The following is a 26,275-nucleotide window of genomic DNA, read 5'->3' as shown; positions in this document are numbered from 1 at the left end:
GGCAGCCTCAGGCCTCACCGGGGGACCAGACTCAAGCTACTGGGAAAACAGTGGGAAGGACTCCTGAACTGAAGCTCCTGGTCAACCCACAGGTGTCACTCTGTCTTTAGCTACATCTTGTCCTGCCAGCTGGAGCCCTGGTCCTAGCTGACCGGCAGCACTCAAGAATAAGTGGCCATAGGCAACCTCAGGGCTGAGCGAATATCCAGTGGCAGTGCGAGGTTTCCTCAGCAGCTGGGGCACTTGTGGTGCATGCGCCCCATCTGTTCGACACCTCTTCCTCCCATCTCTTTACTTATTTGGAGGGGCAATATTTAATTGTCTTAAATAGTAAGTGATAGGTTTGAATATTATTATATTAAAGCCCGTTTTCTTTTAGAGCCCAGGAGTGTGGTTGGGTTCTTTTACTTCCTACAGTAATTTAAAAGATGTACAGACTCTCATATTCATTCTTGAACTAAGAAATCTTACAGAGTCATCGGCTATTGTATGTGGGAGAAAGGAGAAGAGCCAGTCCTCCTCCCCAGCTACCAAAACACCCCAAGACCCCCTTTCTCAGAGGACAGATTCATTTCAGTATAACGAATTTGGGCAAACAGCAGAGGAAGCCCCTTAGAACTCCTGAGATTTAGAGGTTACAGGTCCTTTCACAGGAATAGCAACAACCACTGAAATTGGGTGTCTTTAAGAATAACACTTGCCAGGGGCGCCTGGGTGGCCCAGTCATTGAGCGTCTGCCTTCAACTCGGGTCGTAGTCCCAGGGTCCTGGGATCGAGCCCCGCATCAGGCTCCCTGCTCGGCTGGAAGCCTGCTTCACCCTCTCCCACTCCCCCTGCTTGTGTTCCCTCTCTCGCTGTGTCTCTCTCTGTCAAATAAATAAATGAAATCTTTAAAAAAAAAAAAAAGAGTAATACTTGCCAGAACTACCTCCTACCCCAGGACCATGGCTGCCTTTCTACGCTTTAAAGGAAGGAGGACTTTTTCTTGCTTCTTTTATCGATGTGGGGTGTTTCTTTTTAATATTTTATTTATTCATTTGAGACAGAGAGATACAGAAAGAGAGAGCATGAGCAGGGGAGAGGCAGACGGAGAGGAAGAAGCAGACTCCCCGCCGAGCCGTGAGCCCTACGTGGGGCTTGATCCCAGGACCTGGAGATCATGACCCGAGCCGAAGGCAGACACCCAACCATCTGAGCTACCCAGGCGCCCCTATGTGGGGTGTTTTTGGTTTTGGTTTTGTTTGGACCCAGTATTTGGAATTTATAGTTTTCTAGTTCAATCTCTGGAATTGCATCAGCATTAAGTGGGAAAAACATGTACAGAGATCAAATCCTGCATGTGGAAGGGACAAGGCCAAAGGAAGATAATTTGCAGATGGATTAAGGGCACACAGGACTTCCCATCCTCAATCTTCATCTAAGGGCTCCAGGTTCAATCTTTACCAAGATGAGAATCCTCCTGGGATGCTTGTCAATGATCTCTGAATACGTTTTCCTCCTTGTTTTGTATGTAGGGGAAAAGATGTTCAGTGTACCTTTAAGACCACAACTGGTCCTGTTTCCATTAACATCTATGCTTACATATGAGCTAAGATTTCCAGCATTCCAGCATTTCCTTGTGCAGTTATTTTTAAGGCAGAAATTCCCTCAAGGCCCAGCCTCTTGGTCAGATAAATGGTAGCCACTGTTCCCTGGCTGGGACCTGATGGATCAGAGATTGGTTCTCTCTTGCCGGGATAATGGTCCATATTCTTGACCAAAGAAACCCCCACACTCTCCTTGCTGGCCAAGGTGACTTTTAAGTCCATGTTGTTCTGATGTCCATAGTCTCAGACATTCACCAAATTACACCCTCAGTCTCAGTTTACACACTTAACACTGACTTGTCCTAAATTGCTGAGCTTGACCCCACAGATCTGTAGCCCCTGAAGTAGCTCTACGCTTTTCCACCATCGTGTGCTTTGGTTATGTCATAGGGCTCCCTGACAAAGGCTCCTGTCAGGAGCTTTGAAAGATGACAAATGAGAGGTGAGGATTCAGGGGGTTCCATCAGGGGAATGCCACCAAACTGATGACCAGAGCAACCAAATAGCAATAAATACATTCCTATCAATAATCACTTTGAATGTAAATGGCCTAAATGCTCTGATTAAAAGACACAGGGTGACAGAGTGAATTAAAAAACAAGACTCATTAAAACAACAACAATAACAACAAAAATAAAAATAGAGCTACCCTATGACCCAGCAATTGCACTACTAGGTATTTACCCTGATGATACAGATGTAGTGAAAAGAAGGGGCACATACACCCCAATGTTCATGGCAGCAATGTCAACAATAGCCACACTGTGGAAGGAGGTGAGATGTACTTCAACAGATGAATGGATAAAGACGTGGTTCATATATACAATGGGATATTACTCAGCCATCAGAAAGGATGAATACCTACCATTTGCATCCACAGGGATGGAACTGGAGGGGATTATGCTGAGTGAAATAAGTCAAGCAGAGAAAGACAATTATCATATGGTTTTACTCATGTGGAATATAAGGAATAGCTCTGAGAACCAAAAGGGAAGGGAGGGAAAACTGAAGGGGAAGATATCAGAGAGGGAGACAAACCATGACAGACTCTGGACTCCGAGAAACAAACTGAGGGTTACAGAAGGGAGGGGGGTGGGGAGATGGGGTAACTGGGTGATGGGTATTAAGTAGGGCACATGATCTGATAAGCACTGGGTGTTATAGGCAACTAATGAATCGTTGAGCACTACATCAAAAACTAATGATGTACTATATGTTGGCTAATTGAACACGGTAATTAAAAAAAAAAGACAATGAGATACCACCTTACGCCAGTTAGAATGGCCAAAATTAACATGACAGGGAACAACAAATGTTGACAAGGATGCAGAGAAAGGGGAACCCTCCTACACTGTTGGTGGGAACGCAAGCTGGTACAGCCACTCTGGAAAACAGTAGGAGGTTCCTCAAGACGTTAAAAATAGAGCTACTTATGACCCAGCAATTGCACTACTGGGTATTTACCCTAAAAACACAGATGTAGTGAAAAGAAGGGGCACCTGCACCCCAATGTTCATAGCATCAATGTCCACAATAACCAAACTGTGGACGGAGCCGAGATGTCCTTCAACAGATGAATGGATAAAGAAGATGTGGTCCATATATACAATGGAATATTACTCAGCCATCAGAAAGGATGAATACCTACAATTTGCATCCACAGGGATGGAACTGGAGGGGGTCATGCTAAGTTCAAGTCAAGCAGAGAAAGACAATTATCATATGGTTTCCCTCATATGTGGAACATAAGGAACAGCACAGAAGACCATAGCAGAAGCGAGGGAAAACTGGGAAGAACTCAGAGAGGGAGACAAACCATGAGAGACTCTGGACTCCAGGAAACAAATTGAGGGTTTCAGAAGGGAGGGGGGCGGGGGATGGGGGAAATGGGTGATGGGCATTAAGGACCGAGCACCAGGTGTTATTCGCAACTAATGAATCACTGAACATTATATTACAATCTAATGATGTTACTATACGTTGGCTAATTGAATTTAAATAAAAAAGAAAGCAAATGTGAACATCCAGCAGTCTTCTAATGTGAGAGACTTGCAATGATGCAATATGTACAAAGATCAATATTCTCACTACTCTGTTTATTTTGGGAAATAGTTATTTTTCACAAAACAATTTTTTGTTTACATGCAATGGTTTATTAATATCATTCAAATGAGCTCATGAAAAAAATTTTAAAACCCCTTTATTCCTAGTATGGTAAATATTGATAGGTATAACCCAAATACACAAAATTATCCTTGGATAATTAGTCCTCACTAAATTGTAAGATTGTATAGATATCCTGAAAACAAAATGTTTGAGAATCACTGGCTCAGCAGTGAGACAATGTGACAAGACCACTCAGTGCAGGAGAAGTGGGGTCAGGACAAAGTCACAAATCCTGGGCGCGTCTCTCAGCGTCCCCGCGCGAGGGCGGTGTCTTGGGCGGGAAAGTTCAGTGTTAGGCGGTCCGCATCTCCCCTGGTTTCACTTCTCACAACCTCTGTCCGGTCCTCCTGCCTGGATCCTGATGACGCGACCCCAGTTCGCACTCCCATTGCGTGTCGGGGTTCCAGAGAAGCCAATCAGCGTTCCGGTGTTTTCACCGGCCGCGGGGCGACTCAGCTTCTCCCCGGAACAGGTGGTTGCCAGTCATGCGTCCCCCAACCCTCCTCCTGCTGCTGCTCTCCGGGGCCCCGGCCGTGACCGAGACCTGGGCGGGTGAGTGCGGGAGAAACCGCCTCAGCGTGGGAGGCGGGAGGGGGCTGCCGGACCCAAGCGCTGCTCCGCTCCGCCGCCTGGCACTCGGAGCCCTCACCTCCGCCCCACCCACGCCTTGGTCCCGACTCTTCTCCGACCCAGTGCCCCTTTTCCGTCGCGCGAACCCTCGCCACCTGCCCTCCCGGCCGCCTCCCCCTGGGCCCCGGTCCCGCGCCGGGAGGGGGGTCGGGCGGGATCTCAGCCCCTCCGCGCCCGCAGGCTCCCACTCCCTGAGGGTTTTGCTCACTGTCACGTCCCGGCCCGGCCGCGGGGAGCCCCGGTACGTGGAAGTCGGCTACGTGGACGACACGCAGTTCGCGCGGTTCGACAGCGACACTGTCAGTCTGAGGTACGAGCCGCGGGCGCCGTGGATCGAGCGGGAGGGGCCGGGGTACTGGGACCGGCAGACGCGGGGCTCCAGGAATTGCGTACAGACTCTCCGAGGGAAGCTGAACGAAGTGCGCGGCTACTACAACCAGAGCGAGGCAGGTGAGCGACGCGGGCAGGGGACAGATCACGATCCCCATCCCCACGGACGGGCCGGGGTCGCCCCAAGTCTCCGTGTCCGAGCACCACCCCGAGGCTGCGGGACACTGCCGTACCCCGAACGGGGAAGAACCCTTGCGGAGTCTACTGGGTTTGGTTTTCAGTTTAGGCTTTAATGACGATAGGTCGTGGTGGGGCGGGGCCAGGGTCTCACACCATCCAGAGAATGTACGGCTGCGACGTGGGGCCTGATGGGCGCTTCCTGCGCGGGTACTTTCGTGAGGCCTACGACGGCGCGGATTACATCGCCCTGAACGAGGACCTGCGCTCCTGGACCGCGGCGGACACGGCGGCGCAGATCACCCGCCGCAAGTGGAAGGCGGCCGGTGAGGCGGAGCGGTGGCGAAACTACCTGGAGGGCACCTGCGTGGAGTCCCTGCGCAGGCACCTGGAGCACGGGAAGGAGACGCTGCAGCGCGCAGGTACCAGGGGCCGCGGGGCCTCCCCGATCTCCCCTCCACTGGGGCTGGCTTCCCACCAGGAAGGGAAAATGGACTCAGTGTCAGAACACCGCCCCTCCCACAGGTGGGGAGACGGAGATCTGCCTGGGTGTTCATGTCCCTACTACAGAGGGAGGGCCTCACCCAGAGGGCCGCTTCTCGCTAAAGGACAATCCAGTCTCTCCCCGGAGGCAGGTGGAGACCGTCCCTGAAATAAAATAACCCATCAGCGGTCCCCTCCATCCTGGCAATCACCTTGTAAACCACGACTTTCCCTCTGAAAGCCTTTTTCTCCATCTGAGAACATCCTTGGAGGCCTGACTCCTGGTTTTCTGAGTCACTGATGCTCCACCACAGTCAGGACCATTAGTGTGTTCCCCACTCTAGACGTGCATCTCGCCTGTCCTGGGATCTCTCGCTGCTTCTAAAACATTATTTCAGATCCCTGAGTCTAGGCCGTTGTCAGGGTTTTGTGCTTTTCCCTTCTAAACCATTTGTCCTTTCCATCCTCAGGATGATCACGAGGGCTGCTTATAGTGACCCATGAAGGTAACCCAAAGTGTGGACTTTCTGGTTCTTCTTCCTCAGAACCCCCCGACACACATGTGACCCGCCACCCCATCTCTGACCATGATGTTACCCTGAGGTGTTGGGCCCTGGGCTTCTACCCTGCGGAGATCACCCTGACCTGGCACCACGATGGGGAGGACCTGACCCAGGACACAGAGCTTGTGGAGACCAGGCCTGCAGGAAATGGGACCTTCCAGAGGTGGGCGGCTGTGAAGGTGCCTCCTGGACAGGAGCAGAGATACACCTGCCATGTGCAGCATGAGGGGCTGCCCGAGCCCATCACCTTGAGATGGGGTAAGGAGGGTTTTGGGGTGGAGCCTCTTCGCAGAGAAAGTAGCTCTTCTGCAAAACATCTGCAAGGTTATGACTCAAGCCTGAGGTCTGAGACCCTCACCTTCCCCCTTCCTAGAGCTGCCGCCTGAGCCCCCCATCCCTATCATGGGCACCATTGCTGGCCTGGTTCTCTTTGTGGTCACTGGAGCTGTGGTGGTGGGAGCTTTGATGTGGAGGAAGAAGCACTAAGGTAGGGAAGGGAGTGGGAGGGGAATTTGAGTTTTCTCGTCCCACTGAGAGGTTTCAAGCCCGAGGTAGTAGTTTGTCCTGCCTTGTTAATGAGAAGTACCATCCACATACCTGTGCTTGTCCACTCTGGAGCCAATTGCTAACATTAACTCTTTAGTAAAGATTTGTGCAAATGAAGGGCAAGTTTTTTACCTTTATATTCTGTTGTTGGGGACCTGATCCCCAGCAGTTGAAGGTCAGGTCAATTCCTTGATGTAGACAGACCTCCAGAAGACAGTTGGTCCAGTGCCCCTACATCCTTTCTTCGTGTTTTCTGATACAGCCATGAGTCTTCAGTTAACAGTTCTGGAAACTTCATTTTGGTATAGGTCTAGGGTATTCCTCTGGATATCATGACCAGCCTTCTCCCTGGCCTCTGACATGATGTTTTCTTCCCACAGGAGGGAAAGGACCAGGCTACTCTCATGCTGCAGGTAAGTGTGGAGGGAGTGATCCCTGAGATCCTGAGATAGTGTAGACAGAGCCCAACGGGGAGCCCACCCACCCCGTAGCTCCTCCTTTAGTCTCCTCTCCAGTGGGCTCTGACCATGGCCTGTTTGTTCTACCCCAGGCGATGACAGTGCTCTGATGTGTCTTTCATGGCTCCTAAATGTGAGACCCTGGAGGGCCTCAAGTAGGGAGGGGTTGGGGCCGAGGGGACATGACTGGGTTATGAGGATTGTTTGAATGGGACAGTATAGCATTTAGTGGGCTGTGGAGATGTCAACATTTACATGATTGACCTGAATTTGTTCATGATTATTTTCTTTCACAGTGTGAACCAGTTGCCTTGTGGGGGACTGAGTGATGCAAGATTTGTTCACACTCCCACTTTTTTTTTTTTTCTTTATTTGACAAAGAGAGAGTGAGAGAGTACAAGCAGAGGGAGCAGTAGTGGGAGAGGAAGAAGCAGACTTCCCGCTGAGCAGGGAGCCTGACTCAGGGCTTGATCCCAGGACCCTGAGATCATGACCTGAGCCGAAGGCAGACGCTTAACCATCTGAGCCACCCAAGTGCCTCACACTTTTTTTTTTTTTTTTTTTTTTGACATCAAGAGCCCGGAATGTCTCTATCTGCTAACGGTGTCTGAATGTGTCTGTGTTCCTATTAGCATAATGTGAGGAGTGGGGAAACTGGCCCACCCCTACCCATCATTACCTCTCCCCAAAATGACCTATGCTCTCTTCCCTGATCTGCTTTCCTGTTCCAGCAGAGATGGGACTAGGTCATCTCCATCCCTGTCTTTACTTCATGTTTCAGAAGTAATATTTTACTTCTCTACTGAAAATCTGGATATTTGTTTTCTGTTCTTGTCATATAGGACTAAGGTGGTAATAAAGGTAGTAAAGGAGAAGACTCCTAAAGTTGAGATGAGAAATAAATGGAAGCGGAGAACCTTCCAGAAGCTGCCTGATTGCTGTGCTGTTATAGGTGGGGCAGGAGAGGCTGTGAGTAGCCAACTGTGGTCAGAACTGTGCCTGGTTAGTACTCAGTGCATTGTGGGCTTTAACATGGTCACTCCTCAGCTGAGTCATCTTCGCTATTCCCTGGTCCCTTCAGTGGAACTTGTTCCACCAGGACCTGTGATCACAGGGACTCAGACATTACCTGTGTCTAGGACCATGGGCATCAAGAGCTTCCTCACCCAGGTCAGCCTAGGCTCCAGCTTGGATCAGGCCCTCAGCCCCCAACTTTTGGGTGGTTTATATACAGAATTTGGCCTATTCTTATTCTTGTGTACGAGTTCTGGTCTCATGTTCCTCTGGTGTCCCCTAGTCTGTGACCACCACAGGGGTCCTATGGCCTCTCATTGTTCCCACAAGGCCCAGTGAGCCCCTGCACACAAGAGTCTCTGTGGTATTGCAAGATGAATTTTTTCAGACCCATCTCTTCTCCTTCTACAGCTGTTCTGAATCATTCTTCCCATCTTCCCATCTTTTTTTAAAAAGCAGATTCTGGAGTTAGAGACAGGATCTGATCGTTTCTCATCCTTATTAAATTTCAGTTTGTTTTCTCTGCTCACTTACCTGCCCCCCTGCCCTTAGATCTAGTGATCCTCGTTCTGGTTCCAATCCTAATTCATAGTTATAAAGCAGTGTGTAATTTGAATTCACATTTATCTGGAAAATATGACCCATAAGCCTACGTACAACTTTTCTGAATGGAGAACTGTAATTGTTTCCTGTGCTGTGCAGGAGGGATGGTGTGGGAAGGAGGCAATGGGGGTGGAGCAGGGAGACCAGCAATGGGGAGAAAAGTGGTAGCTACCACGAACAGCTATGGCCTAAGTCTCATCTAGAAGAGAGAGGTGCTCTATGCAGATCATTCATTCAACTGGTAATTATCAGATACAGGAACATTATTTTCACATCTAGGACACCTCAAGTAAAAAACGGGCAAAATTTGACTACCTTGTGGGGCATATGTTCTGGAGTGAGGGGCAGACTGTATGCTAGTAACTAAGGGAAGTGTGTGTGTTAGAGGTTGGGAAGTACCTGTGGAAGGTGGTCCAGAGAGGTACCTATGCTGGAAAGGGGACGATGGCTACTTCACTACAGCAATCAGAGGGAGCCTCACCAAGGTGCCTTTGAGAGGTTTGAAGGTCATGAAGGAATTGTGTAAGAGGAGATCTGGGGGGAGCTCTTTCCAGGCAGGGAACCCCCAGTGCACACGCACTAAGGCAGGAGCTTGTCCTGTGTTACAGAAGGGCAAGGAGGCCACTGGGCTGGAGCAGAGAGCAGCTGAAATGACATCAGATGTCCAAGCCTTAGGATATTAGAACAGTTTGAGCTTTCTCCGAGTAACATGTGGAGTTACAAGATGGTTTGAAACAGACGATCCACCCAGTACCACCTCTCCTTAGAAGCATCTGTTTGTTGCTGTGCAGAATTGAGCGGTGCAGGGCAAGTGACCAGCAGAGAATCTGTAGGAAACCAGTGCAGTGTCCCAGGTGGGGGATGTGGGCTGTACGTCTGGGGTTGAGAAGGGAAGATAGTAGGAAGTGATTGGGGGCTGGAGATATTTAAAGATGGACTTTGCAGCATTTCCTAATGGATTAATTCTAGGGAGAGAGAACGAGGAATCAGGGAGGGCATCCAGTATTTCAGACTGCAAGTAGAAATGTGAGTGCCTTCAGTGGAAATGGGGAAGTGTCTGGAAGTAGCATATTTGAGTAAGCAGCATCACAAGCATCCAATTTAGGAAATGATTAATCTGAGATGTCTACTAGAAACACAAGTGAGGAGCACCTGGGTGGCTCAGTTGATTAAGCCCGACTCTTGATTTTGGCTGTCATAATCTTGGAGTCATAGCATCAAGCCCTGCATCAGACAACCCCACCCCCCTCCGCTGCTCAGCAGGGAGTCACTTAGGATTCTCTCTCTCCATCTCCATCTGCCCCTCCACTCTCTCTAAAATAAACAAATCTTAGAAAGAAACGCAGGTGAGGTTAGCAGGTGGATATAGAGTTCAGGGTAGGAGAAATATCTGGGTTGGAGAAATAGATGTGGGAGGTCATGCCATATAAACTAGGTTTAAAGCCTTTACTAGAGATGAAGAGATGAGGTCCCTAAGGGGGTGAGGGCGATAGAAGAGAAAGGAACAGGACCAAACCCTGGACTCCTCAAGGCTAAGCAAGCTGATCAGAGCACACACCCAGAGTGTACCGTAGTTTGGTTCTGCACCTAGAAAACACAAAGACCAGGGAGGCCCACCCTTCAGTGTGCACAGGAAATTCCTGGACTATGAAGATCTAGACAGTCTGGAGTAGAGCATGAGATTCTGGGTTGATAACAAGGTTGGTGCTGATGCTGCTGGTCTTCAGATCCCACACTGAGTAGCAAGCACATGAAGCAGGATCCCCACATGGCCGTGCATCAGCCTCTCCTGTAGGGATTATTAAGTGATTCCTGGGCCCACGTCCAACATTCTAAGCTGGTGGGTCTGGGGAGAGGCCTGAGTATTTGGTAACAAAGCCATAAGCCATCATGGGATTCCACACATAGGGAAGCACTGAAGCCATTGATGAGAGCCTTCATTGTGGGACGGGGTCTTACAGACACATTTAAATAGTTTTTTTGTGGGGTGCCTGAGTGGCTCAGTCATTAAGCGTCTGCCTTCAGCTCAGGTCATGATCCCAGGGTCCTGGGATCAAGCCCCGCATCGGGCTCCCTACTCAGCGGGAAGCCTGCTTCTCCCTCTCCCACTCCCTCTGCCTGTGTTCCCTCTCTCACTGTCTCTGTGTCAAAAAATAAAATCTTAAAGTTTTTTTGTAGGAAGAAAAATGCAAGACATGCTGGGAGAAACGTATTTTCTCTCCCATGGGGTAAAACGAGATGAAAGATTTAGGAAGTGATTATCAGCTCAACATAAAGAAAAACTCTCATTGCTAAGAGTAGATCTTAAATGTTCCCACCACACACACACACACAAGGAACTATATGTATCATGATGCAGGTGTTAGCCAAGGCTATGGTGGTAATCAATTTGCAGTATATAAATGTATCAACAGGTTGTACACTTAAACCTACAATGTTTTATGTCAATTATTTCTCAATAAAACTAGAAAAAATTTCCGAATCCCTGCTCTCTGAAAGTATTCCCTCATGGATTTCTTGTTCCTTGTTTTGAACAACAGATTCCAAGTTGTTTTAATTGAAACTACATATATTTACAGAGAAACGTGTATCTTATAAATTATAAATACATAATATAAAGTATGAATAATATAAACATTAAAGCATATTTTAAAATATATGAAATATATAAATTACATGAATAGGAAAATATATACTATAGATAGAGAGTACTGGGCCTCATTTTATTTCAAGGAAAGCCACAGAACAGGCCCGAGGCTGCAGAGCCAGGAACAGAATCCACCATCCCACCCTAGGTCAAGGCCCAAATAGGAATCACTGCCCCCGGTGCTGGGCACAGATCCCGCTGTTCACATCACTGCACCCTGAGGCCAGGACTGCTGTCGCTGCCGCCCCTGGCAGCTGGATGACACGACAGCCACTCACGTCACCTGTGCCAAATGCATGCAGCACTGTCCCAGTTTCTGTGTCACCACATCCTGGGTCAGAGTCTGGCTTGTGCTCACCTGACTGGTGGAGCCTCAGGCCCTGTCCACCTGCAACAAAGTGTGACATCCCGACTCTGATCTGGATTCCTGGGGAGTGACCAACACCCTTGGACTTGAACTCTTCATTCAGTCTGGTCTCTGCATTTCTAGCCACAGGCCTGCGAAAGGCCACGCATTCAGGTGGTTCCCAAAGTCACCCCTGTTGTAGGCAGACTCCAAGATGGCTCCAGTGTTCCCATCCTCCAGTATTCATGCCCTTGTGTAATACCCACTTTGGGAACAGAAGCTGGACATAGTGACTTGCTGGTGACACACAGAATAGGGTGAAGTCATGCAGTGACTTCACCAGGGGACAAGATATGAGGGACCTGGAGTCAACTGTCTCAAGGTGCGCCGTCCAAGGCAGCCTCGGACGTACAGAAATCTAAGAGCGGATTTCTGCCGGAACCCCATGACAAGTGACCCTGCGTTCCTTCTCCATCTGAGGGGATTCTTCTCAGGATCTCGACCTCCACAGCCACCACCCTCAGCCAGGAGGAGGAGGAGGAAAGGTCACCAGCAGGGATTCTCATCCTGGCTGCAGTGAACAGAGGAATTCTGGGAAAAGGACGGGAAGGGAAGGGAAGAAACACAGGTCCCCAAATATAACAGCTGGTGAGCCCCCCCATGCCTCCAGGCACCCCCGTGGCTACAAAGATGAGAGAACAGTCTCCAGTCTCTCTGGGCTGCCCCTGGGGCCCAGCTCTCCCTTCCTCCAACACAGAGAGTGTCCAGGGAGCCCACGGTGCTGCCCCCTGGTGTCTATCTCTGCTCATCTCCAGAACAGACCACCATGGCCACCCCGTCCTGGAAGTCCTCTCCTCTCCATAGGCATTAGTTCAGGGTGTGCAGCAGAAACCCAGCTAACAGTGGTGTAAGCGGGACAGCAGCTTGTGTGTGCGTGTCCCATGTGTGAGGCGAGCCGTTGGGGGCTGTAGGGCCGCTCTGCACCACAGGGCTGGTGCCGATGCCCTGGGAAGTTCCCTTATTAGCATGACCCAGGGCACCGAAGACTATGTCTGTGGTCCATGAGCAGGGCAGGGAGAGCAGAAAAAGAGGAAGTTTCCCTCCTCTAAGGGCAACACCTACTACCTCATTCTGCATCACCATAATGGCCAGAATGTAGTCACACAGACAAAAGTAGCCTCCTGGAAGGCTGGTGAATGAGGCTATTTTTAATCTAAGTGACCATGTGCTCCCATGAAATTCTGTCACTATGGAATGAGGATGATTTTTGCTTCACTTAAAGTTTTGAAAATCATCAGCTACAGAACTGTCACTATCAATATCAAATCTTGAACCAGTTTGTATGTAAATAGTGAGAAAGTCTCACAATATAATAATTTAGAACAAAGATGCAGATAGAAAACTTGGTAAAATACCACCTGCTAGGGGCGCCTGGGTGGCTTAGTTGGTTGGACATCTGCCTTCAGCTCAGGTTGTTGATCCCAGGGTCCTGGGATCGAGCCCCATGAGCCTGCTTCTCCCTCTCCCCTGCCCCTGCTCTCTCTCTCTCAAATAGAAAAAATAAAATCTTAAAAAGTACCACCTGCTAAAATGGAAATCTCTTCCTATAATACTGTTGAAACTGGTTAACAGCTGTTATGTCCAGGGAGAGAGTTTGGAAGAATTATGGATGGGATGGAGGATGAAATTTACTTTTCACTCTATACTTTCATGTTATGTAAATTTTTCAAACATTGTGCATATATCAGTCAGTTGAAAAAAATTTTGAATTGCCAAAGTCCCACTTCCATTTGGCAGACACATATTAGGCAGTAGTAGATGTCAGGCTCTCTGCTAGGCTCAGTGAGAGAAACATGAAGGAATTCAGAGTTGGGTGAATAACCTGGTAAATGCAACTATTATAATGAGTTTTGGGGAAACAGCCTCCACACAGAAGCTAATTGAGTGCCTACTGTGGGCCAGGTGTTGCACCACATGCTAGGGACAGAAAGAAGATGCAGGTACACACCTTTGTGACCTACCTGTCTCATGCTGATGAGGGTCTGTGCCAATCGCTGACTCTCCAGGAACCCTACTACTGTCTTGTCCCTGTGTGGGAAGGGGCTGAGACTTGGAAAGAGAACCTTTGCCCATTTGGTCCAAAAATTAGTGGAAAGGTTAAGTTAGAGAATACTGACTTCCTAATGTAACTGACTCACGAATACAAGAGAAAATCACTAAGAAATAACCTGGATGAAAGGAAAAAAACCGACCGAGTGGAATCACAAGAAGTGACTTTGTAGGATCTCGTCGGAGGCAAACTGGCAGAGATAGTGGGAGACCAGGATTTACCTGGGAACATGACACAGGAAAGCAAAAAAATGGTTCAGTTTAGCGATGGTGCCTTCCTAGAGATTCAGAAGGTCTGACAAGGGAAGGGGGAAATATTCAGGGAGGACAACCTCTCAGGTTCCACAAAGTTGAGACAGACCTTCCCAAATGACAGCCGTAATTCTTGTATCTAGGACCCTGCTTGGATAACACAGCTCAGCCTGCAGATCATCTTGTCCAACATGGAACCCAGAGTGATAATTACCTTGTTCAGTGACTGTGCAGTCTACGTATGAGCATATGCAGTGCAGAGACCTCGCTACCCTCCATTCCTGCCATGTCACCTGCAACATCCTGGGAAGACAGAGTCTATAATAAGCCAATGGTCCGCAACTCCTGGTCCACATGGTCTTGTGGAATCTCCTCCTACTGAATGTGGGTGGGACCTGGAATATATTCTAACCAATAAGATGTGGCAGTGGTGATCTTGGAATATAAACAATCATGACTTCCATTTTGCCAGCTGGCGTTCTACTATCTTCTCCACTTGCAAGCTTTGCTGAAGCAAGAAGCTGTGCTGAAAAGACCAGAAACTGAGGTCAGCCTCCTGCCTACATCCAGCAAGACACTGAGCCTCCAGTCCACCAGCTCACAGGGAACTACTCAGTCCTCCCCATAAGGTAGTCCTTCCCTTTCTTGAAGACATCGTATTTTTTTTTCAATTTAAATTCAATTTAGTTAACATATAGTGTATTATTAGCTTCACGGGTAGAACTTAGTGACTGATCAGTTGCATGTAACATCCAGTGCTCCATACATCAAGTGCCCTCCTTAATGCCCACCACCCAGTTACCCCATCCCCCCATCCACCTCCCCTCCAGCAACCCTCAGTTTGTTTCCTATAGCTAAGAGTCTCCTATGGTTTGCTCCCTCTGTATTTTTATCTTATTTTTCCTTCCCTTTCCTTTGTTCATCTGTTTTATTTTCTCTTTAAAACATGAATGTCAAGGGGTGCCTGGGTGGCTCAGTCGTTAAGAGTCTGCCTTCGGCTCAGGTCATGATCCCAGGGTCCTGGGATTGAGCCCCGCATCGGGCTCCCTGCTCAGCGGGAAGCCTGCTTCTTCCTCTCCCACTCCCCCTGCTTGTGTTCCCTCTCTTGCTGTGTCTCTGTCAAATAAATAAATAAAAAATCTTAAAAAAAAAAACAAAACCATGAATGTCAAGTTCCTACCATCCTACTTCCCTTCCTCTCACTCCAACTGCGAGGCCGAGGAGGGAGCTATAGGCAGGGTGGGAGGAGTGCCCTGAGCAGGGGTGAGGCTAGACTTCGCCTCCCCTCTCACCTTGGAGAGCAGGCGTCACCAGGAAGTCAGTCGGAAGAAGGCAAATCAGGGACAGCAGGGTTGGAAGGACATGAGTGGTCACCCCAGTGTCTCTCAGGCCCACACAGGATGTGCTTGCAAACTGTGAATAGAACAGTGAGGAATGAACTCTGCCCACCCGCTGCTGGTCTCCCCCTTTCCGCATTCTGCACAGCCCACCTCACAGCCCAGATGCAGACACCACTGATTCCCTACAGCCCAGATGTGACCTCCCTTCCTGCCACCTCCAGCAAACACACTCCTGCAGCCAATGTACAAGCAGCTCTCCTGTCACTTCAAACCCCATGGACTCACCTAGAGGGACAGTGAGGAATGGCTACTCCTGACCAGACTCACTGCTGGAGAAGGAGAAGCTGCCAGAGCCACAGAAGGAGGTGACCCTTAACGAGGCGGGTGAACAGTATACAGGAGTCAAAAAAAACAAACAAACAAACAGTGGGCCCTTGGGCTCAGCAGCCTGATGATTTTGTTAGAATCATGGCTCAACCAATTAAGTCACTTAGCCTCTGAGTGACCTCACTTTCCCTAACTGTAAAATGGGGTTGACAGCAATCCCTATTTCATAGGGCTATTATAAGGTTTTAAATAATTCAATTCATGTACATCCCTTAAAACAATGTCTGACACTTTTATTAAGCAGAACCCAGGAAAGGAAGAGTCCCACCAATTTAGCTCCTGTTTTCTTCTGACTACTATGAAGAGTACCAGTTCTCCCCATCACTCATCACCCCGAACCCCTCACTTCCTGCAGATGGAGAGCTGTTCTGTCCCTTATAACCCATGGAGTGGGAGTGGGGCAACCATGAAATGGCCTGAGTAGAGGCAAGGATGAGGAATTCTCAGAGCGACACTCACACACACACAAATATACACACATGTATGCAGACACACATATACAAACCGTACATGCTCCTATGTGTTCAATTACACACATATATACAAAGCTCCATACACAAATACCCACACACCAATCTACAGGATTGTGAACCCACCCAGAAAGACACACACAAACATAGCACACTCCTTTTACATTTGCCAATTCAACTGCGGCCCACTTACTCCATCTTTTTAAATATTTAGGGGGGGAGTTAAGATGGTATACGAGTGGAGGACCCTAAGTTTGTCTAGTCCCACAAATACAGCTAGTTAGTTACCAAATCATTCTGAACACCTGAGAAATCATTCGGAGATTTGAGAAAAGAAATGCTACAATTCTACAAATAAAAAGCGACCACTTTTTGAAAGGTAGGAAGTGCAGACACTTGAATCTGGGGTGATATATCTGAGGATACAGCAGAGAGGAGGGAATGTGCTTTAGGAGGATACCACAAAGTGTTATAAGCAGCAGGGTGCAAAACTGGAACTTTTAGAAGTCAACTACAGTGGCATAAGTCCCTGACTTAAAGCTGGTCAGGTGGCAAAGTGGGACAGAACCCCAGGTGTGACAGGGTGGTCTCAGGATCCCTGAGGGTCACAAGAAGAACGGGGGTGCCTGAGTGTGGCAGGTTCCCAGGAATAAGAGTGGGGAAGCCGGCCAAAAACAGCGAGTCTAGGTGTGTTTTCTGCTCTGTGTTGCCATAAACTGTGAACTGCAGTACGGTCATGCATCCACTCTCTGCGCAGGGACCCAGCAAGCAGCAGAAGCACGGCAAGACCCCCCTCCCTCTGCGGGGAGGAACAGTGTGGGTCCGTGCAGCAAGAGTCTGTAAAATTTAGTGACTTGAAACAGCATGCCTGAGATAAAAATGTTCCATCACATGGTGGGTGAACAGAGTTCTGATGGAAACCGGGGAGATAAGAGCTTTTGATGGCTTTTCTGTGAGGGCTCACTGAAGAGTGGGGGGCACGAACTTTCAGCTCCAGGGCTAAGAGAGAGGGGCACCACCATTTTCATCCTGTGCATGGGTGCTGAAAGCCTTCAGGGAGCAAAACAGTGCCACCTCGTGGAATCTGGAGCCACTTAGACTGGAGCCCAGCCTCCTGGCAAAGGAAACACATTTGCAATAGGCAAGTACATCTCAAAATCGGCACAGCACAACTGGCTCGCACCAAGATTATTGATCACAAAAAGCTGCAAAGATTCAGCTCTTGGGGAAAACAGTGTACAACATTGTTTCTCTACCCCTTAGGCTTTCAGTATTATTTTTTCAGTTATGTTCCTATTTTTTCAATCTTTTTTGTTCTTTTTAAATTTTTTTTTAAATATTTTATTTATTTATTTGACAGAGAGCGAGCGAGCAAGCACAAGCCCGGGGGTGGGGTGGAAGAGGGAGAAGCAGGCTCCCCGCTGAGCAGGGAGCCCGATGTGGGACTCGATCCCAGGACCCTCGAATCATGACCTGAGCTGAAGGCAGATGCTTAACCGAGGCCACCCAAGTGCCCTAAATTTCTATTTTTATATACAAATTATATATATTATTTTTTAGTTTTTGTTTCCTTTTATTGAATTTTATTTTACTTCATTTTTATGTATATGCAAGTTGTTCTACTTTCTACATTTTTTATTTTTTTTAAAGATTTTATTTTATTTATTTATTTGAGACAGAGAGAGAGAATGAGAGACAGCACGAGAGGGAAGAGGGTCAGAGGGAGAAGCAGAACCCCTGCTGAGCAGGGAGCCCGATGTGGGACTCGATCCCGGGACTCCAGGATCATGACCTGAGCCGAAGGCAGTCGCTTAACCAACTGAGCCACCCAGGCGCCCCAAGTTGTTCTACTTTCTTATCTTGGAATCTCGTTTCTTTTAACGAGCAGAACAAAACACATCCAGGATCTAGTTTTGTGTTTTGCTTTGTTTTTGTTGGTTTTTCATTCGTTTCGGTTTGGTTTTGGGTTTTGTTTTGGTTTTTTCCATTGTCGTTGTTCTTCTTACTGTTTTTTCTCTTTCTTTCTTCTTTTTCTTTTCTAGACAAAATGGCAAGATGGAAAAATTCACCCCAAAAGAAAGAATAGGAGGTAGTACTCACTGTCAGGGATTTAATCGATACAGATAGAAGTAAAATGTCTGAACTAGAATTTAAAACAATGATTATAAAGATACTAGCTGGGCTTGAAAAAAGCATAGAAGACACTAGAAAATCCCATACTGTAAAAATAAAAGAGCTAAAATCTAGTCGGGCCAAAATTAAAAATGCTATTACAGAGATGCAGTCTCATGTGCAGGCTATAAAAAAAGAGGATGAATGAAACAGAAGAGCAAATCAGTGATATAGATGATAAAATGATGAAAAATAAAAAAGCTGAAAAGAGAGAAAGGAAACTATTAGATCACAAAGGGAGATTTAGAGAACTCAGCAATTCCATAAAGCAAAATAATATTCGTATAACGGGGTCCCAGATGAGGAATGGAAGGAAGGGGCAGCTGATACTTGTATCAGACAAACTAGGTTTTAAACCAAAGACTGTAAGAAGAGATGAAGAAGGACACTATCATAATAAAGGGGTCTATCCAACAAAAAGATCTAACAATTGTAAATATTTATGCCCCTAACTCGGGGCACCCAAATATACAAACCAATTAATAACAAACTTAAAGAAACACATTGATACTAATACAGTAATAGTAGGGGACTTTACTTATTTTTTTTTAAAGATTTTATTTATTTATTTGACAGAGACACAGCGAGAGAGGGAACACAAGCAGGGGGGGTGGGAGAGGGAGAAGCAGGCTTCCCGCGGAGCAGGGAGCCCAATGCGAGGCTCGATCCCAGGACCCTGGGATCACGACCTGAGCCAAAGGCAGACGCTTAATGACTGAGCCACCCAGGCGCCCCATTCAGAGTATTTCATCCTAAAGCAACAGAATACACATTCTTCTAAGATTATCGCAACTAATGAATCATTGAACATTATATCAAAGACTAGTGATGTACTATAAGTTGGCATATTGAATTTAAATTTAAAAAAAAAGATTATACGGGGCGCCTGGGTGGCTCAGTTGGTTAAGCAACTACCTTCGGCTCAGGTCATGATCCTGGAGTCCCGGGATCGAGTCCCACATTGGGCTCCCTGCTCAGTGGGGAGTCTGCTTCTCCCTCTGACCCTCTTCCCTCTTGTGCTATCTCTCATTCTCTCTCTCTCAAATAAATAAAATCTTTACTTAAAAAAAAAAAAAAGATTATACCATGCATATTTTCAGACCACAATGCTTTAAAACTTGAACTCAATCACAAGAAAAAATTTGGAAGGACAACAAATACATGGATGATAAACAGCATCCTACTAAAAAATAAATGGGTCAGTAGGATTTAAGACGGTGGAGGAGTAGGGGATCCTAATTTTGTCTGGTCCCTAGAATTCAGCTATATAGTTATCATATCATTCTGAATACCTATGAAATCAATTGGAGATCTGAGAAAAGAATTACTGTAATTCTACAAACAGAAAAAGAAACCACTTTTTGCAAGGTAGGAAGTGCAAAGAAGTGAATCCAAAGTGATATAGTGGGAGATGAACCAGGAAGAGGAGGGAGTTTAAGGTGTCTACCAGAAAGTATTATAAGCAGCGGAGTGCAAAATCATAAGTTTTAGAAGTCTGCTACACTTGGAGGTGATCCTGGCTTAAAGTTGTTCAGGTGGCGAAGCGGCGTGGATTCCAAGTGGGACAACGTGGTGGCAGGATACCAGGTGTCAGAAAAAGCCAGGGGTGCCTAAGTGCAGCACAGTTTCCAAGCATCGGAGCAGGGAAGCTGGCTAAAACAGCGAGTCTATATGCCAGCTTCCTGCTCCATGCTGCCATAAACCGTGAACTGCTGCACGATTACGCAACCACTCTCCAAACAGGGGCTTTGTAAAAGGCAGTAGTCTGGCAAGATCCCCCTCCCTCACCCAGGAGGAATGGCATGAGTCCACACCACAGGAGTCCATAAAGTTAGGAGACTGGAAACTCGGTCATGTGCCTGAGATAAAAACGCTCAGTCACAGGCTGTGTGAACACAGGACAGAAATCAGGGAGACCAGAGTGATTGACTGCTTTTCTGTGAAGGCTCACTGAAGAGTGGGGGTGCAAACTTTCAGCTCTGGGGCTAGAGATCAGGGCACTGCCATTTTTCATCCCCCCAAGTGGTGCTGAAAGCCTTCAGGGAGCAAAACAGTGCCATATAGTGCAATCCAGAGCTGTTTACACTGAGCCCGGGGCCCCTGGCAAGGGGGGCAAAATTTCACCAGGGAAAGGACACAGGCCCCTCCCCTAGAAGACCAGCAGGAACAACCGGCTAACACCAAATAGATCATAGAGAACAGCAAAACTTCAGCTCTTGGGAAAAACAGTATATAGCATCTGTGGGTTTTTTATTACTCTGTAGTCTCTCAGTTTGTTTTTTTTTCCCAGCTATTTTCTTAACTTGTCAATTCTTTCTAATTTTTTTTAAATTTTTACTTATATATGTTACATATGTTTCTTATTTTTGGTTTCCTTTCATTTTATTTTTAGTGTATATATATATAAGTTTTTCTTTCTTTCTTCTTTTGGAATCATTTGAGAGACAGTGCGAGCGAGAGTACAAGCAGGGGGAGCAGCAGAGGGAGAGGGAGAAGCAGACTTCCCACCGAGCAGGGAGTCTAATGCGGGGTCGATCCCAACACCCTGGGATCATGACCCAAGCCAAAGGCATCTGCTTAACTGACTGAGCCACCCAGGCGCCCGAGAACTAGAGGGTATTCTAAGCAAAACAAGTCAGTCAGTGAAAGACAAATATCATATGATTTCACAAAATCAGAGAGGGAGACAAACCATAAGAGACTCTTAATCATAGGACACAAACTGAGGGTTGCTGGAGGGGAGGTGGGTGAGGGCATGGGGTAACTGGGTAATGGGCATCAGGGAGGACTCTTGATATAATGAGCACTGGGTGTTGTATGTGTTATATGCAACTGATGAATCACTAAATTCTACCTCTGAAACTAGTAACACACCATATGTTAATTAAATTGATTTTAAATTAAAAAAAAAAAAAAAACCCAGGGTGCCTAGGTAGCTCAGTCGGTTAAGCATCTGCCTTGAGCTCAGGTCATGATTCCAGGGTCCTGGGATCAAGTCCTACACCAGACTCCCTGCTCGGTGGGAAGTCTGCTTCTCCCTCTTCCTCTGCTGCTCCCCCTGCTCGTGCTCTCTCTGAATCAGGCTCCCACTCCGCAGGAATCTGCTTCTCCCTCTGCCCCTCCCCCTCCATGCACGCACTGGCATGCTCACTCTCTTTCTCACAAAAATAAAGGTCTTTAAAAAAAAAAAAAAAAGCCCAATTTGGCTTTCCACTTATAGAGGGGAAAAAAAAGATGTAGTATATATACAGAATGGAATATTACTCTGCCATCAGAAAGAATGAAATCTTGCCATTTGCAACAAAGTGAACTAGATGGTATTATGCTATGCCAAACAAGTCAATCAGAGAAAGACAAATACCACATGATTTCATTCCTATGTGGAATTTTCTAAACAAACAGATGAACATAGGGGAAGGGAAGAAAAAATAAAATAAGATACAGAGGAAGGCAAACCATAAGAGACTCTTAACTACAGGGAACAAACTGAGGGTTGCTGGAGGGGAATTAAGCAGAGAATAGGGTAACTGGGTGGTAGGCATTAAGGAGGACACTTGATGTAATGAGCACTGGGTCTTACATGCAACTGATGAATCACCAAAATTCTACCCCTGAAACTAATAATACACTGTATGTTAACTAAGTTGAATTTAAGTATAAATTTTAAAAAATATATTACAATTTATATATGTTTTTATTTTTAATTCTCCTTCATCTCATTACTGTAATGCATTTTTGCATACTCCCGTGGTGGAAATCCCTTATATATAAATAAATCAACATTACAACTCAGCATTATTCCACATCTCCTGAACTACAATCCCTTTCAATTCTGAACAAGGAATACACTTTGTTTAGAGAACATATTTGTATCCTACTACATTCATAAATCTCAGCTTACCAAGTTTCACAACTCATAATAACAAATGTGGGTTAAGATTTAAGATTTCCTTTATTATTTTGTGTATTATTATATAGACAGATGGAAATAAGATATCACAGCATTTGGTTCACCCTTGTTCCCAATTACTCTCTTAAAACATCCTGGGTACTTCACTATTATTCTATGTCAGGGGTCGGTCTAAGAATGGTTTTTACATTTTTAAATGATTGGGGGTTAAATCAAAAGAAAAATAAATATTTTATGACATATAAAATTCAAATTTCAGTGTCCATACAAAAAATTTTATTGGAACAAAATTCTCATTTATGTATTGTCTAACACTGTTTTCACAATACAAATACAGAGGAAGAGTATGAGCCTCAAAGCAGAAAATACAGCTTACCTGGTTCTTTACAGGAAAGGTTTGCCAACCCCTGTTCTATATCATAGTACATTACCTACATAATTTTATATTTTTATCTAAACATTCTCTCGCCTTTCCTTCCATATTCAGCATAAAATCTTGTTAATAATCAGTCTCCAAGCAAAAAAACATTCTTAACAGACCTTTGAAACACACTTCCTCCTCAGAATGGTCACCTACAAACAGAAAGCCAGAATGGAATGCTAGCAACACCTTAAAAGTTACAAATGAACAAATCAAAACCAGAACCAAACCTCACCATCACCACCCTCCCTCCAAAGCAAAGCTAAAGTGGTTGACCCCCCAGTTAGTGGCTTTCAAACTACCCTATCTTAGAACTGAGGTGTTTTGGGCACCTGGGTGGCTCAGTTGGTTAGACTTCTGCCTTCCGCTGGGGTCATGATCCTGGGGTCCTGGGATCGAGTCCCTCATCGGGCTCCCTGCTCAGCTGGGAGTCTGCTTCTCCCTCTCACTCTGCCCTGCTCCCGATCTCTCCCTCTCTCACACGTGCTCTCTCAAATATATAAAATCTTTAAAAAAAAAAATTGAGGCGTTTTGTCAACTAAATTTTACCACTGCTAAAATTCCTAACAGTCAAAGAACAATGAGGAAAAAAAAACAACGTAATTTTCCCAAGTTTAATCCTCTTCAAATCATTGGCCACCAGGAAAAAAAAAAGGGGCAAGGAGACCAATTATATCAGTATGCCTGATCCTAAATCCCTGTACCTCACACATTTGGTATTTTCTGCAAGTAAATAGTTTCTGGCTCCTAGGATGAAAGGTTAAATACTGCACTGTGTTTATAAACAACATCACAACTTACACAGGAACAAGATGGGCCATTAGGCCATTTCCTCCTAGAAATGGGTACACCAAAATTTGCCCATGTCTTTCATTCCGCATGCCAAGTGTTGCGGGAGAGAAGGTGTGGGACAAGCTGCCTTTCCCATGAACAATACTCAGACACTCCTAGCACTAACTCCTCCCCAGTCTCATCACACCTCTACCCTGCACTAGGTCCTCCCCAGCTCCATCACCTCTATTCAGCACCACCTCCCTATTTCAACACACTTCTTTCAGCAGGCTCTTCCTCCAAAGTCACAGACCTGCAAAACTTCCAGTAGCAGAAGAGGAAAGCAGGCAAAAGTCAGAGTCCCCACACAAGCATCATCTGCTCTTTGGGACAATCTCAAGTCACAGCCCCCAAAGTGGGAATAATGGGCGTTAGCTAGCACCCACTTTAACAGCTTGCCTGCGGTGGGGGCCGAGTGAGGAGTTGAGGATAAAAAGGTGCGCCAACAGAATGGCAGGACTTCCACTCCACCGGGGAAGATAAACAATGTCTAAGCCCGCTTGGCGAGGGTAGGGCGAGGAGCATCTGAAGCCCACGGCAGGGAGAACTTACCTAATCCTGGAATGTTAAAAGGCTAAAACTCAACCAGTCGGAAGTGACGTGCCAGCTGAGACCCGCAGGTCCGCCACGTAACTGGCCGCCTCAGCTCGCCACCTTCTCTCTGGACTGGCCTGAAGAGAGGATAAGTGTAGCTCAAAGTCCACAACCGCCCTTGCCCTGCCCCAGCGGCTCCCGGCCCCACCCGGGACCAGCGAGCGTGGCCACAGCCGGGCCCCGTTGCCTGGCGGAGCAGCCACCGTCCCTGGCGCCCATCGGCGCCCTGCGGGCAATGGGGCTTCAGCGCTCAACCAGGCGCATGCGCGGCCCTCTTTCTCCAGAGGATTCCTCCGGTCACCTGGACGACCACATTTCAGACACCTGCCCTTCCCGGTCCCTTCTCGCTCTTGACTCCTCCAGCTGGTTCTCACCTCTGGCCCCCCTCCTTCTCCTCCCGCAAGCACCGCTAGGCCTTCCCGCGGCAGCGAGCCGACACCCGGGTTTCCACTGACACGAGCTTCTCAGCGCGGCTTCCGCTTCCGGCGAGTATTGTGTGTCGCGCTGCGGGGCGGGGGCGGGGGGAGGAGGAAGGAGGGAGGCAGCGCTCCGGCGGCTCCGCGCCCCGCACTCCCGGACCTGAAGCCGGGAAGGTAGGTGCTGTCCCGCCGCCGCGCCCGGGCCCTGGGGCCTGCCCCTGCCGGCCGGCTCCGCACGCCGCGTCCCAGCGCCCCGCGACTGCGTCACCGGCCCCCCGCACGTAACCACAGCTGCCTCCGCCCGCCTCAGGCCCGGGCGGACGTTTTGCCGCCCCGGCGACGTCAGCGCGTCCGGCGTTGCTTGGCTACCCCGCCGTTCCCCCGTCCCGCTGCCGCTCGCCTCCCCGGGTGAAACTCTGACGCCGTCACCGCGGGCCTCGGCTGCGTCATAGCGGCGGGCATCCCACCTTCACGTCACACCTTCTCCTCACCTGGACACGCATTCCTCCCTCCCTGTCAACCACGACGTTTCCTCTCCCCGTCTCCAATCCCCTTACGCCAGATCTGGCGAGAGAAGATGGAGACGAGGGTGGGACTGAGTTGTGGACGACGCTCAGGAGAGGGTCGCAAGGTGGGACCCCGGACAGTGGTAGAAACAAAATGAGGACGTCCCTGAAGTTTGCCCTTCTACTGAGACACGAGGAATAGAGGGAAAGAAATGACCAACCCAGAGGCACCCGAGGCCTCACTATGGCTGTAAAGTCCTCTCTCTGCTTCCCTAACCTTTTCCCCATTTCTCTTTCACACCACTTCTTTGCCAGTCTAGATCCATCCTGGTCCCTAAATCTGCGTACAGTTCAACTCACCCCAGGTGAGAAGGCCACCTTATTTCTAGAAGAAAGGGGCAGGTTCACTAGTCAAAGTTGGTTTCCCTTCGGTGAAGAAGAATCATCTGACTGAACTTCTCTCCTGGTTGAGGGAAGAATTCAGGTCCAAATAAATTATCAGCTCCTACTCCAAATTAAAACACTTTTCATGTGTGCCATCAGTATATACAATAATCATTGTTAACCCAACTCATGACATGGCCACTTCTCTCTTAGCACTTAGACCTACTAAATTTCCTTTCTTCTGTTGGGTCCCTTGGTGTGGAGAGGAAGGAGGGTGGATAGAGAAATCAACTATTTCATGGATAAAAGTGGTGATTTTTAAGGAAGGAGTGGGGGACCAGCCTTCTGCTTTATAAATCCCTTTGATGCATTTCCAGTATTTTGAGCCTTCACTTGAGAGAGACTTTGATTGACTCTTTACTTTTTCTTCTCTAATTCCCAACCACTCCAGCACCTATTAGTTGGAGGCACAGTACCTCCAAGGAATTAGTTTTCAGTAGCTCTTTCAAAAGACTCCAGTCACTGCTGAATATTTAGAAAAGACTTGTCAGCCCTCTTTTCAAAAAGCGTATATTTTTCGAGAAGTATATACTAATAAACTTTAGTGTAGTTGCCAAATATTTATCACTTTTCAGCAGTTCCAAATGTCCAAATGCACACAAAGAAATGGGATGTTGTGTGAGTCATTTCATTCCAAGAAGGCACACTTCCTCTAGACTAGTCTGATGAAAGAAAGAATAATTTCAAATTTTCCTGAAAAGAAGAGCTTGTTTACTCTCGCCTAACTTATTCCTTTTCTTACCCTTTGAAAGAGCAACAGAACAGTGGCAGAGAAGCTTATGCTTCAAAGAGCTATTGTAATAAAAATTTTTCTGTAATATTAAACTTTAAAATATACTTAAGAAATCTTAATTAATATTTTGACTTTTAT

General features: G+C 47.3%; 2 protein-coding genes and 1 long non-coding RNA gene across 11 annotated transcripts in view; 2 read left to right on the top strand and 1 right to left on the bottom strand.

Annotated features, from left to right (window-relative positions):
• The first annotated feature begins 3,722 nt into the window (after positions 1-3,722).
• On the top strand, positions 3,723-14,190 carry LOC113926316 (HLA class I histocompatibility antigen, A alpha chain). Of its 2 annotated transcripts, none has more exons than XM_035728503.1 (7): positions 3,723-4,304; positions 4,563-4,832; positions 5,036-5,311; positions 5,918-6,193; positions 6,309-6,422; positions 6,862-6,894; positions 14,054-14,190. In XM_035728503.1, exons 1-5 carry the CDS (start codon positions 4,238-4,240, stop codon positions 6,419-6,421), a joined length of 1,002 nt encoding a protein of 333 aa, XP_035584396.1. In that variant the 5' UTR covers positions 3,723-4,237; the 3' UTR covers position 6,422; positions 6,862-6,894; positions 14,054-14,190. The 2 variants fall into 2 exon arrangements, with proteins under 2 accessions (XP_035584396.1, XP_027456796.1); XM_027600995.2 differs by lacking the exon at positions 14,054-14,190 and adding an exon at positions 7,236-7,387 and having other exon boundaries at positions 3,724-4,304.
• Positions 7,485-24,549, bottom strand: LOC113926953. Of its 2 annotated transcripts, XR_004820195.1 has the most exons (6): positions 24,410-24,549; positions 23,994-24,112; positions 15,203-15,323; positions 14,125-14,213; positions 13,571-13,637; positions 7,485-12,140 (listed from the first exon to the last, which is right to left on the bottom strand). It is a non-coding gene; the product is annotated as an uncharacterized LOC113926953 (long non-coding RNA). The 2 variants fall into 2 exon arrangements; XR_004820194.1 differs by lacking the exon at positions 13,571-13,637.
• The window catches only part of LOC113926951 (E3 ubiquitin-protein ligase TRIM39), a 14,575-nt gene continuing 12,835 nt past the window's right edge, over positions 24,536-26,275 (top strand). For 4 of the 7 annotated variants that reach the window (XM_027602400.1, XM_027602399.1, XM_027602401.1 and 1 more), the window contains exon 1: positions 24,536-24,628. The gene's annotated coding sequence lies outside the window, so the exon portion shown is untranslated. Of the gene's footprint in view, positions 24,629-24,967; positions 25,086-25,275; positions 25,326-26,275 lie in introns of those variants that run through there. The other 3 variants (XM_027602398.2, XM_027602397.2, XM_027602396.2) reach the window with 3 other exon arrangements.

Source organism: Zalophus californianus, chromosome 7 (assembly GCF_009762305.2).
Source record: "Zalophus californianus isolate mZalCal1 chromosome 7, mZalCal1.pri.v2, whole genome shotgun sequence".
Taxonomy (NCBI): domain Eukaryota; kingdom Metazoa; phylum Chordata; class Mammalia; order Carnivora; family Otariidae; genus Zalophus; species Zalophus californianus.
This window is presented reverse-complemented; position numbering and strand designations above follow the sequence as displayed.